Source organism: Rhinatrema bivittatum, chromosome 8 (genome assembly GCF_901001135.1).
Source record: "Rhinatrema bivittatum chromosome 8, aRhiBiv1.1, whole genome shotgun sequence".
Classification (NCBI taxonomy): domain Eukaryota; kingdom Metazoa; phylum Chordata; class Amphibia; order Gymnophiona; family Rhinatrematidae; genus Rhinatrema; species Rhinatrema bivittatum.
The window spans coordinates 72,698,936-72,712,986 of record NC_042622.1 but is presented as its reverse complement, the minus strand read 5'-3'; the positions used below and the strand labels follow the sequence as shown (position 1 = coordinate 72,712,986).

Below are 14,051 nucleotides of genomic sequence, written 5' to 3'. Positions count from 1 at the left end.
TGCCGGTTATGAACACCGATGCCGATAAACTCAGCGTCAGTTTTCATAACTGCAGTCCACCGGTTATGAAAACCGATGCTGAGCATATCGGCGTTGGTCTTCAATGCAGCGGCTGAGGTTTTTTGTTTTTTTTAACTTTTTCTGCTTTTCTGTACTTCTTTTCAATGCGCTCAGGCAGGCTCAGGCAGGCGTTAATATCCGAGCGATAAATGTGCACCTGAGAAGCACATTTATTTTTTTGCATTGGAATGAATGAGTAATAGCCTCATTCACCTGCATTTGCAGGTGATGAGCGCTATCTCGTTTACTCCGCGTCCGACGCTCGTTAAATAGACGTTAATCCCCCTATTGCATTACATAGGGGCCGATGCAATACAGTGCGCTCGGCTGAGCGCACTGTATTGCATCGGCCCCTATGTGTGCACATAAACTCAGACCTGTGCATTCAGGGGCTTAAGTTCCTCTGGCAGGGAAACTGGCTTACTCTGGGCCCTTCAGGGGGAAAATTCTGTCAGCATTTAAGGATAAAAGAAGTTACACATTAATGGCCTAGTGAACTGAGTTAAACTAAAATTTAAAAACATATATGATTTTATTATTTTTTCTATTATTTTCAGTAGAAATATTTAAAATTATATTCTAGCATTATATCACAACAATGTTAGAGAAACAATAGTGAAAGTGATACAAACCAGCAAAATGAAACATCCCAATTACTTTTGTTGTTTTAGCACAAGAGGTGTCTCTAAGACCAGGTCCTTCACAGGCCTTGATAACCATTGAGGCGCCAGAAAATGGAGCCGAGAACAAACGCAACCCTTTGAGCCTGGTGGCGGTGAGTATGAAGGTTCAGTACTGAAGACTCTCGGGCTCCCATTTTTAGAAAAACGTACAAGTGTGTATCATAATTTACTGAGTCACATGTTAAAACCTTTTTTTTTTAGGACTCATAAATTGACAAAACATGATCAGCTTGTAAGGTGCCGGTGTTTAGTGTGATCTCATACACTTTCACTTAGCAATATAAGGAGAAGTGGCCGGGAGTGTCATCTGAGGCTCACCGTCAGTCACTGCACTGGAGTGATTTCTTTATGTGCCTGTCATCCAGGCGGAATTTCTACCCGCTAGCAAGGCCTAAGCTTGGCTGACAGTAATCCTTGTGGCTATTCTGCTTGGCAGGATCCTCTGAAGAAAATCCCGATTAGCAAATTGATAAAAAAAGAAGAAGAGTATGAAGAGGAGAAGCCTGAAAAGGAAGAGCTGGACTGGTGGTCAAAGTACTACGAATCCTTAAAGGAAATGTACAGCCAGGTTAGCAGAACAGGAAGATTTATTATATCAATGCCAGTGTGTACAGCGAGGCACAAGACAAATCATAGCGTTACAGAGTCCCTTCCCCAAAGAGCTACTAGCATAAGTTTGAGCATCGGTAAGTTAAATGTCAAATTATAAGAGGCAGAAATGGGATTAGAATCAGATTCTCCAGCAGAGTTAGAACTTTTCTGTAAAAGCCCAAATCTTGAAATAAATATTTAAAGCCTTATTCAGATTCTGGCCATTATATGGGCTGGATTTTAAAAAGGTTACACGCGCCAGGCCTATTTTAAAAAGGCTCGGCGACGCATGTAAAGCCCCGGGATGCTTGTAAGTCACGAGGCTTGCAAAAAGGGGCGGGAGGGGGCAGGGCAGTCCGGGGAGCAGGGCAGGGGCAGGGTCAGGCTCCCAGCATAGTAGCCATATTTGCTGCTGTGCCGGGGATCGTGCGCCGGCAGTTGGCTGGCGCGCACAACTTGCGCCTGCCCAGAGGCAGGCGCAAAAGGTAAAACAAAACTTTTGAGGGGGGTTAGAGTAGGGCTGGGGGAGGAAAGGTTAGGGGAAGGGGTGGGAAGGTCAGGTTAGGGGGAAGGGAATGGGGGAAGGCAGCGCGGCTCAGCGCACACAAGGTGCACAATTGTGCGCCCCCTTGCGCACATGTGTGCGCGCCGGGTAGCGTGTGCACATGTACACCCGCACGCAACCTTCTAAAATCTACCCCTATATGTATTATGCAAGGAGGATAATATATGTCAGAAAAAGCCAAACTGACTTCTAGGTGACACTGGTCTTGGGACTGTGAAAACTAGTAGTAGAGAATTAATTGAATAGTAGAACTAATTACTAAAGTTTAAAGGTCAATTCAGATTTAAAATGATACAGTGGGACCAAGTGCCCCACCCTAGGGGCAAAAAAGAGGGTGGAGTCAACTGCACCAGGAAGGAACAGTTATTTTAAATACTGATGCTGTTACTGTTTTCTACTCTTTAAACAAAGAAGGATGTTTATTTTTCAGTGCAATGCAGAGGATGATGATGGTGAAAATGAAGACCCAGGTAAGGATTCATACTGAGAACTTATTATTACTTCATCATAGTAACATAGTTCATCACGGCAGAAAAAGATCAAAATGGCCCATCCAGTCTGCCCAGCAAGGTCTTTATAGGGTTGTAACTGCTGCTGTGTGCAGGTTTTCCCCACCCATTCTGTTTAGAGCTGTCATGTGTGGAAAACCCATAGCAGGAAAGCAGAGCAGCCTCTCTGTCTGATGGAGGGTGGTTGTGCATGTGTTTAACTTATTTAAATTTAGTTCACACCTTTTCACTGGTAGCTCAAGGTGAGTTACATTCAGATACAGTAGGTATTTCCCCATTCCCAGAGGGCTCATAGCCTAAATTGATACCTAAGTCAATGGAGGGTGATGTGATTTGTCCAAGGTCACAACGAACATCAGCAAGATTTGAACCCTGGCTTCCCTTGTTTTCAGTTTGCTGCTCTAATCACTAGGTTACTCATCCACTCCACACAAGGACATCTGTATAAACAGAGGATTGAGTGCATGCCAGCTGGTCAGAGAGTGTCTCAGTGTATGTATGTGTATGGGTGATAGTGAATATGATTCTGTATGTGTAAGTGGGTGAGAGAGAATGAAGCTGTGTGTATGCATATTTAAGTGTGAGTGAGAGCGGGAGACTATGTGTGCATTTGTGATATTGAGATATGGGGGTAACAAAGATGTGTGGTTTAGCTTGGAGAGGAGACAACTGAGCGGGGATATGATTGAGTGGGATGGAACAGGTAAATAGGGAATGATTATTTACTCTTTCAAATAGCACTTGAAACTTAAAGATAGAAAATTTAAAACAAATTGGTGAAAGTATTTTTTTTTTTACGATAAACCTGTGGAATTTGTTACCAGAGGATTTAGTCACAAAAAATAGCAGAGCTGGAGGAAAAGTCCATAAACAGTTGTTAACCAGGTAACTCTGGGAAACTCACCAGTTATGCCTGGGCAGGAATAACAAAAAATTGGATCTACTTTTTGGGACTGATCACTGTCAGAGACAGGATCTGGGCTCAGTGGACCTCAGTGGCATGGAAATTCTTATGTTCTTATGAAATTCTGGTTATGTTTAGTGTTACGACGGTATATAAAAAGTCTAAACAAAAATAAATAAATAAAACATACTAGTTAGCCTTTTCTTATTTATTGTAAATAGGCATAGAATATCTATTTATTTATTTTATTTATTTAGTGCTTTTTTATACCGACATTCATGATACAGATCATATCATATCGGTTTACAAGGAACAAGGGGTAATAACGTTAACATATATATAAAGGAAGGCAAAAAGTTACAATATAACAGGGGTACTAGAACTGGGGAGGCGAAGAGCCAGTGGCAGAAGGTAACTCAGAACTAAAATAATAACAAATCATTTATAGTATCGGTAATGGAGTGCATTGAATAGATGGCATTGAAGTGTGACTATGGCTGGGATGGGCCTGGATCAAGGGAAGGCTTGTTGAAACAGCCAAGTCTTGAGTCTTTTTCTGAATGTCAATAAACAGGGTTCTTGTCTGAGGTCAGGGGGCATGGCATTCCAGATGGTTGGCCCCGCTGTTGAGAAGGCTCGTTCTCTGGTGGCTGAATGAAGAGTGGATTTGGCTGGGGTGAGGGGAGTGTAGAGATCCCCTGTAGGCTTCTCTGATAGGTCTTGAAGAGGTGTGGAGTGTGAGTGGGCATATGAGATTGATAGGGATCCGGTTGTGGATAGTTTTGTGAATGATGGTGAGGGACTTGTGTAAGATTCTGAAGCTTACAGGAAGCCAATGCAGATTTTTGAGGATGGGTGTGATGTGGTCTCTTCTGTTAGAATTTGTTAAGATTCTGGCGGCCAAGTTTTGAAGCATCTGAAGTGGTTTGGTAGAGGAGGCGGGGAGACCTAGTAGAATAGAATTGCAATAGTCTAACTTGGAAAATATAATGGCCTGGAGGACAGTTCTGAAGTCATGAAAGTGCAGAAGAGGTTTGAGTCTTTTTAGTACCTGTAGTTTGTAGAAGCAGTCCTTGGTTGTGTTATTGATGAACTTCTTTAGATTTAGCTGGTTATCAATTATAACTCCGAGATCTCTTCCTTGGCTGACCAGGGTGTTGGTGTGGGTCAATTGAAGGTTATCACTGTGGTTGGGAGATATAAGGAGTAGTTCCATCTTAGACGAATTCCGAACAAGGTTTAGGCTAGTGAGGAGGAGGTTGATATCTTGGATGCAGTTGTCCCAAAACGTTAGTGTTTTTGTGATGATTCGGCTATAGGAATCAGGATTTGTACGTCATCGGCGTAGAGATAGTGTTTAAGTTTTAGTTTCATAAGCAACTAGCAGAGGGGAAGAAGGTAGATATTGAAGAGGGTGGGGGACAGGGAGGAGCCTTGAGGTACTCCTCATGTGGAGTTGATGCATGGGGATTCTTTGTTATTGATTTTGACTTTGTAGCCTCTATTTCTGAGAAAGGAATCGAACCATCTAAAGGCTGTTCCTGGTATCCCGATGTCTGAAAGTCGTTTTAGGAGAATGGAGTGGTTCACTGTATCAAAAGCAGCCGAGATGTCCAGAAGTACTAGTAGGAAGGAGTGTCCTGTGTCCAGGCCCATGATCTCCCCCTTTACTCAACTTCTGGGTCTTGCACTATTCTCATTGACACTATTCAATGCACAATCTCTCACAAAGAAATCGCATATTCTAAATGATTATCTCCTCGACTCAAAGACAGACATCTGCGCTATAACTGAAACCTGGCTTAAACCTACAGACATAGCCCTGATAAACCAACTACCTACACATCTTTACGATTTCTTCTCTCTTCCCAGACAAAAAAAAAGAGGTGGCGGCCTGCTTCTAGCTGCCAAAAAAGAACTTAGGCTAATTCTACAGCCAGCCAAGTCTGCATCTAAATTAGAATTAGGCCTGTTCAAATCTGACCAGCTTCAAATCCTCCTCATATATGCGTCGCCAGGCTTCCTAGACACCAATGCCTCCCCCATTATAGAAACCATAGCCAAATATATAAACTTAGACTCCCCCGCTATGATCTTAGGGGATTTCAACCTCCACATTGATTCAATCCTTCTCTCTGCCAACTGCGAAGCATTCCTCACCTCCCTCAAGTATGATTCAATTTTATAAATAAAACAACCATACAAAAGCCTACCACTAGCTCTGTTTCTTAAGTTTTGAAAGTTCCAGCTATGTCAATTCCACCAATCTCCAAAGTATATTTTGTCCTCTAGAGCAAGAAGAACGCCGCTGAGGGCGGCAATCTTATCTGTCCTTTGACAGTGTTGATCTATCTGGTTTCCTTGAAAGGTCGCTTCCAGCAACATTAATGGTCCAGTTGTCTCTTGATTCAAATAGCGAATGGCTGCTTAAAACTTTTTTTAAGTTTAGAGAATTTATAAAATGAATTTTAAGATCCATTTGTTTTCAGATATAACTTGTTCTGTACAAATAAGAGGAAGCAATTCTTGTTATTGAGGCTTATAGTTTAGCAACTAGGAGCATCTTTTTTATGATGATTTCCTTGTAAACAGTGGCGTAGCTACGGGTGGGCCTGGGTGGGCAGTGGCCCATCCACTTTCCATTCAGGCCCACCCAAATTTTTTTGCCAGATTTTTTTGCCACTGCAGCAGCAGCATCGGCAGCGTGCAGGCAGCATCGGCAGCACGCAAAGCTAAAAGAAAAAAAAAAGTCAGGCAATCGGCGGCGAGTTTACTTTTTTGAACAGCCGTGACTCACGTGACCGCTCACTGCACCACCCGCCCAAGAGGAGCTTGTGCATGCGCACCGTGCCGGACGCACGTTTACGATGCAGACTGGTCACGGGTCAGGTGACCAAGGCACGTGTGGTGCGGGCGCGCGGCACGCTGGCTCCCTTCATTGTGCGGTGCATTGCACAGCCACAGTTACCTCACACTTCCAAGAGAAAGGCTGGTAATCTTTATTAAATTGGTTGGACCGGGGGAAAAGAGTGAGGGGAGGGTTGGGGTCACCCGGGGGAGGAGGGGGAAAAGAGTGAGTGGAGGGAGGGAGGGAGGAGGAGGAGGAGGAGGGGGGGGGGGGAAAAGAGGCAGGAGAAGTGCTGGGGTCTCTGGGGAGGGAAATGAGTGTGAAGGGGCAAGCTCTTTCTTCCCTGCTGCTGTTGCCGCCGGGCTATCAGCACTTTGAAGCCCAGTGGGAACGGCAGCAGTGCTAAAAGAAGCTGGGGCACCCGTGGCCGGCCTTTTCTTCTTCCCGCGCCTGCAACTTCCCCCCCCCCCCCCGGAACCGGAAGTGCTACGCCGTGCACGGGAAGAAGAAAGAGCCGTGCCGCGTGATAAAGTAGCAGCGGCCACTGCAGCATCGGCCCCCGAGCAATTAAGCAGCCGGGGATCGAGAAAGGAGATAGCATCATGAGCCTCCCGCGGCCGATGGAATTCTTCCTTCTTGGCCTGCGGGGGCTGGAGCCGGAGGAGGCTGCTGCAGCTGCAGCTACCATTTGTGCTGGGGGGGAGAGAGAGGAAGTGAGTGAGAGAAAGAGAGAGAAGCAGCCAGCCAGCCAGTGTGTAAGTGAAAGAATGTGTGTGTGATTGAGAGCCTGTGTGTAAGTGAGAGAATGTATTTGATCGAGAGCATGTGTTGATTGAGAGAAACTGGTCAGAGAGCTGATGTATGTGTGTGTATGTGAGATACAATGAAAGTGACTGCTCAAGGAGATGACTGATGTGTATGTGAGAGTGTGAGACAGTCAGGGATGTGATGTGACTGATGTGTGAGAGAGAAAAAGCATGGAAGTGAGAAATCTGGGTATGTGAGAAAGCATGGGAGTAAGAAGCCTGGTGTTGTGGGGGTGTATGTGAAAGAAAGCATGGGAGTGAGAAGCCTGATTATGTGAGAGAGAGCATGGGAGTGGGAAGCCTGTGTGTGTGTGTGTGCATGCATGAGAGAGAGACTGGTTGGTAAGGTGACGGTGTGACTGGTGTGTATGTGAATGTGAGAGAGAGAGAATGTGATTCAGGGAATGAGAAGCCTGTGCACATGGAGAGCGAGCATGGAAATGAGAGAGAGACTGGTGTGTGTGTGTGTGTAACAGAGAGAAAGTGATTATGGGAATGAGAAGCCTGTGCATGTGGAGAGAACAAGCATGCAGTGAGAGACTGGTGAGTGTGTGTGAGAAAGTGATTATGAGAGTGAGAAGCCCATATATGTAAGTGGAACACGGGAGTGGGAAGCCTGTGTGTGTGTATGGCATGAGAGAAACTGTTCAGGAAGGTGACTGGTGTGTGTGTGTGTCAAAGACTGGGAGATGATTGGTGTGTGAGAGACAGAAACTGGTCATGGGGGGCATGACTGGTATGGTGTGTGTGTGTGAGAGACATGGGCCCTAAGGAAGAAGACTATGAGTATAGAGCTTAGCCACTACTGCTGCTTCTGGTGTGTGCTACAGCCTGCATGGAAGAGGAGTAGGAGAGCTGCTGGAGGGGGTAAGTAAAGATGGCTTTTTAAGTTTATTTTTTCTTGATTGACTGCCATTTTAATTATTTAATATTATGTGATGTGTCTGCTTTTTAAAAAATATTTTATTGGTATTTGGAGAATTTTTAATAGTTTTTTATGAGTTTTTAATTGTTGGATGTTATTCTGTTCATAGTTGTTGTGAAACATTTATTCTGCTTATTAGTATAGTTTTACAATTATTTCTGTGTGGGGATCTATAGCTGCTTGCTAGTTCTGTTTTCCTAATAAGAGGTGTATTGGTTTTTAGGGCCTGATTTAATATTTGTAGTGTTGCCTTTTCATCGACAGGGTTGCTCCTGTTTAAGTGTATTCCATAATACAGGTGTAATTGTATAACAGCTGTAGCAGATTATTTAGAAATCTATTGTCAGGTGTGTGTGTGTGTGTGAGAGAGAGAGAGAGAGAGAAAGTATTTATCAATATGAATATGAATTCCATGGCTCAGACTTTTAATGCCCACCCATATTAACCTTGGGCCCAGCCAAAAATTCATTTCTGGCTACGCCACTGCTTGTAAATATGTCATGGGGTGCCTGGCAAGGATTAGGATACACTCCCATAGGTGTGGTACAGGACTGCGGGTTGGACAAGGGCCAGTCTTCTGCCTAGCCAGCCCCCCCCCCCCCATAGGTTGAGCCCTTGGTTTCTGGGGGCCAGTAGGGCTTGGCTTTGGCGGCAGAACATCATGGATGGTCACGGATGGAAGCTGGACTGGCCTTCTGCTTAGTCAGCCCCTCCCCTGCAGAACAAGCCCTTGGGTTCTGAGGACTGGTAGGGCTTAGCTGGCTGAGGCTAGACAAGGCTGGGCAAGGCAGGGCAGATATGAGCTAGAACTGAGGTTTGGCACAGGCTGGACATTGTGGGCAGAGACAGATTGGAAACAAAGGTCTAGGTATAGACAGGCAGGGAGCTGAGGACTGGATACTGGAACAGGCTGTACAGGATACTAAGCAGGGACTAGGACTGGATAGAGACACAGGCTTGAACAGGACATTGAGCAAGGTCTGGGACTTTGGACCTTGATATGGACACAGGCTTGGGCAGATACTAAGTAAATGCTGGGGCTGGATACAGACTGGAGCAAGGCAATAGCAAGGTAAGGCATGCATACTAGGAACTGGACTGGGCAGGGCAGGACAAGTCAGGATAAGGGCAGGGCTAGACAAGACAGACCAGGTTGGGACTGAACAAGGATTAGACAACACTGAACAAAAACACTGAGGCCTGAAGGCAGCAATACAGAAGACCATAGGTCTCTAAGCATAAGGCCCAGAAGCCACAAGATGAGGAGAGGCCTGGGTAAGCCACAGAGCAAGGTATAAAGTAAGAGCAGACCCAGAGGCCACAAAGCAAGGCAAGGCCTGAGTAGGTCACAGAGCAAGGTACAAAGAGACAGAAGGCCTGAAGGCCACAAGGCAAGGGAAGGCCTGAGTAGGCCACAGAGCAAGATATAAGAAGACAGAAGGCCAAGAGGCTACAAGGCAAGATGAAGCTTAGACAGGCCGCAAAACAAGGAACAAGATACAGGAAGACCCAGAGGCCACAAGGCATGGACAAGGTAAGAGTGGCTAGGTCAGAGAGCCAAGAATGACTTCATGAAGAGGCTGGCTACAGGAAATCCATTCAATTGTTTGCTTCCTTCGATTCCATCAAATTGGGTAAACCTGTGGGAAAGCAGACCATCTCCTCCTGGTTAGCGTACTGTATTTCCTGTTGCTATCAGCAGGCAGGCATTCCGCTTCAAGACCGTGTCAAGGCACACTCTATCAGGGCCATGGCAACATCAGTAGCACACTTACCCTCGGTGCCACTTGCTGACATCTGTAAGGCTGCTACCTGGAGCTCTCTCAAAGAAACTCACTCAAAGATGATATTTGTGCAGTGTTCTCTCAACCTAGCTTGATGTTACCCAGGTAGAGAGTCCATCAAGCTAGGTTGAGAGAACATTGCACAAATATCATTTTTGAGTGAGTTTCCTCACTCCGAAGGTCATCAGATCTTCACAAGAGAGAACTGTTCTGTTCGTACATCTCACATTGAATGTCAAAATGGCCCCTAACCCCTACACTAATACCTAAACCTCACCTCGAGTTACTAGGTGGGCCATGGGAGGCATAAAAATACCTATCTAGTGTTAGGGCATTATAGCTAGTCTCTCTCTCTCTCTCTCTCTCTCTCTCTCTCTCTCTCTCTCTCTCTCTCTCTCTCTCTCTCTCTCTCTCCCCCCCCCCCTCTCTCCCTCTCTCCCTCTCTCCCTCTCTCCCCTCTCCCCTCTCCCCTCCTCTCCTCTCCTCTCCTCTTTTTCAGATTTGCATCGCACCATATGTTATGGTACTTTTGCATGCAAAAACACCTTATAGCATTTTGATAAATGACCCTAAAAGAGTATAAGAGCATTAATCAGACGTTAATGGCAATATCCTCTAAAACAAAAATCTAAGAAATATTCTCTAATAAAAAAGTAACAAAACGATCATAAAATAAATCATCAAGTTTTTTTCAAGTTCTGCAAATGTTAGATAATTTATTTCAAGCTGAACCTGTGGATGCAAGGAAGGATATTAAGGAAAACTATTGCTCTAGCATTTAATTTTTAAAAGGGAAACTATGATAAAATGAGGAAAACAGAAAAAAACTAAATGCTGCAGATGTAAAACTTAAGTTTACATCAGGCATGGATATTGTTTAAAAGTTATCACATAAATAGAGTCCCTCAACTCAAATGCAACATGCTATAAACCAAGTTAACTAGTACTTGATATTTATTTATTTATTTGACAGTTTTTCTATACCGTCGTTTGGGGGTACCATCACAACGGTTTACAAATCACACAATAAAATATAAATAACAATATTATAATTCAAATTATTATAAAATGATACTAAAAGTTTAAGTAAATAATAAAATAAAATAGTGTCAGAATAAAACTTAAAAGCATTGTTGCATAAATATAAAATTACTCTTTTCCTTTACTTTTTACTTCTTACCATGAGCAGACAAGCACAAATATATATTATCAGGTACAAAAACTTAGATTGTAAGCCCTCTGGGGATAGAGAAATACCTACAGTACCTGAATGTAAAACCGGTGTGATATCTCAATTGAGATCGAATGTTGGTATATAAAAATAATAAATAAATAAATAGAATTATTTGTATAAATAAAAACCATCATAACATCCATGTGTAGGTTACTGCTCACTTATTCCCCTTGTAGTATAGTCATATATATATTGGTCCATTGGTTTCCAACAAAATATTGTGTTTCTCTTTTAAGACAATTTTGGTATTGCAGGTATAAAGGTGCAAAAATATTTCCCTATTTCATCAGTATGCCATGCCTGACATTTTATCATGTTTTGATTGAACTGCATTAGGGACTTAAATTTAATATCCACCACAGTGCCATTGCTGACATTTCTAAAGTGTTGTCTTGTATGTTCTTCCTTTATAACTCAGTATTTGTCTCCATGATATGCAAATTCATCTCATACATATTCATTGTGGATATCCTGAAAACCTGAGTAGCTGAAGGGATCCTCAGGACAGGTTTGGGAAGCCCTGGACTAGAGCGTAACTAACCTTCTGTAAAAAGATTAAAACATGGCTATTCTCATGAGAACAAAACGATATTCTTTTAGGAGGTTAAGCGATAGGAATAAGATATGAATTATACTATATAGCAGTAATTTTCTTTGTTTTTTTTAATGAATTTTTATATATTTTGTATATGTGTAGATTGTATAGTCTTGTTTCATGTGATCTGATGGAACTATGTTTGTTGACTTTGTATATTGTCTCAGGTGATCTTTGTATCGGGGAAGTGATTAATAAGATATTTTAAATAAATAAATAAGACATAAAACAACTAGAAAAGGTACAGAGAAGAGCAACCAATGTTAAACAGAATAGAACGGCTCCCCTATAACAATAACTAAACAGATTAGGGCTCTATAGATTGGAAAATAAGGCTGAGAGGAGATATGTTAGAGGTCTATAAAATCTTGAGTGGGGTGAAATGGGTAAACAGGGTATGTTATATAGCCTTTTAAATAGTACTAGGACTGAAGACACTCCATGAAGCTAATAGATAGCACATAGAAAACAAATTGGAGAAAGTCTTTTTTCTCCCAGTGCACAATTAAACTGTAGAATATATTTCCAGAAGATGTGGTGAAAGTAGCATAACTGAGTTTACAAAGGGTTTAGACAAGTTCCTGGAAGAAAAGGCCATAAACCATTATTAACTGTGTAGACTTGGGAAAGCCATTGCTTATCTCTGGTTATGATCAAAAAAGATTGGACCTATTCTTTGGGATTCTGCCCTGTACTTGTGACCTGGATTGGCCACTGTCAGAGATAGGATGCTGGGCTTGATGGACCTTTGATTGACTTAGTATTATGTTTCCTATGTTCTTATATTTTTGAGGGATTTAGTAAAGTTGAGGAATGGTCTAGAGTTTGGTAGCTAATATTTAATGCTAAAAAATGCAGGATTATGCATTTGGATTTCAAAACTTCAAGGGAGCAGTACAGTAGGGGGTAAAGTTCTTATGTGCACAAAACAAGAGTGAGGTCTGGGGGTGATCATATATGATGATCTTAAGGTGACCAAACAGGTAGACAATGTAGTGGCAAAAGCTAGAATGATGCTTGGGTACACAGGGAGAGGAAAAAAAGAAAATGAGGTGATAATGCCTATGTATAAGTCTCTGGTGAGATCTCATTTAGAAAACTAGATAGAATTCTGGAGACTGCACTCTCAATAGGATACAATCGAATAGTTTTGGTCCAGAGGGCAGATATAAAACGATCACTGATCTTCATAATAAATCATATGGGGACACACAAATATATAAATATGTATACTGTGGCGGAAAGGAGGGTAAGAGGAAATATAATTAAAATACTAAAATACCTCCAAGGAATAAATGCATATGAGGTAGGCATCTTTCAATAGACAGAAGGCTCTGGAACAAGGGGTCATGGGGTAAGGGTGAAAGAGGGTAGACTCAGGAGTAATCTAAAGAAATATTTCTTTACAGAAAGAGTAGTGCATTCATAGAGCCACCTCCCTGTGGAGGCAAGGACTGTATCAGAATTCAAGAAAAAATGGAGCATGCACAAAGGATTATAAAGCTGAACAGGGAATGTGGGTGGACAGACTGGATGGACCATGTGGTCTTTATCTGCTGTCATGTTCTCTGTTTCTGTTTTCTGATTTATTTTACTGTTTTAGCCTCCACCACATCCACTGATAGGCTGCTCCATGCTTCCAACATCATTTCTGTGAAGAATATATCCTTATGATAATTATGAATCTATTCATTTTTAGTCTTATATCATGCCCCCTTGTTCTAGAACTTTCTTTCTGTTAGAAAATGTTTATTTCTTGTACATTTATATCTTTGAGGTATTTAAATGTCTCTGTTACATCCCTGCTCTCTTCTCTCTTCTGAGGCAGGCTATGCAAAGCGATCTCATGCATATTCATTATGGATATCCTGAAAACCCGACTGGTTAGATGTGCCTTCAGCCTTCAGGAGATGGTTAGGAAACACTATTCTAAGGTGTACAAATAGAGGTCCTTAAGTCTCATTTTATAGGCTCTTGGCACACATTGAGGTGAATTTTAAGACTTGCATGCATGTGCACATGTGCGTGCATTTGCTGGCTCACGCACATGGATGCAGTGATTTTATAACATATGCGCACATACATGCTCCTGCTATAAGATTGTCTATACATGCGTACATGTGTGCACAACTTTATATTGATGCATGCATGTGCGCGCAAATGCCGCCTCGATCACGTAAGTGGGGGAAGGGGGGGTTAGTAAGATGCGTGCACCAAGCAACTACCTGTTTCCTCAATTCATTCCCAGTTTGCCCCAGTAAAGGAGAGGACTTCCTAAACCTCTTAGCTAACTTGCTTCCCTTTTACCCTATTAGTGCCAACCCTTAAAATCCCGCTGACTAGCCTAGCTTTTGTTATTTTATTACTTACAGGCCATCCATAGCAGAAATAAAGTTATGCGGTAGGGGACCCTGACACGAGCTTGTGCGTGTAAATACTTTTGCACAGACTTTATGTTACAGACTCGGCCCGCCCATGCTGCCCATGCCCATGCCCCGCCCAGACCCTGCCCCCGCACCGCCCCATTTTTTAATATGATTTATGCAC

At 42.9% G+C, this 14,051-nt stretch overlaps 1 protein-coding gene across 1 annotated transcript in view; it reads left to right on the top strand.

Annotated features, from left to right (window-relative positions):
- LOC115097189 (fer-1-like protein 4) overlaps window positions 1-14,051 on the top strand; it is a 359,866-nt gene that overhangs the window by 268,770 nt on the left and 77,045 nt on the right. The window contains exons 30-32 of the mRNA XM_029612774.1: window positions 732-835; window positions 1,180-1,311; window positions 2,330-2,369. Of these exons, the coding sequence (XP_029468634.1) occupies window positions 732-835; window positions 1,180-1,311; window positions 2,330-2,369 (276 nt within the window). The remainder of the gene's footprint in view (window positions 1-731; window positions 836-1,179; window positions 1,312-2,329; window positions 2,370-14,051) is intronic.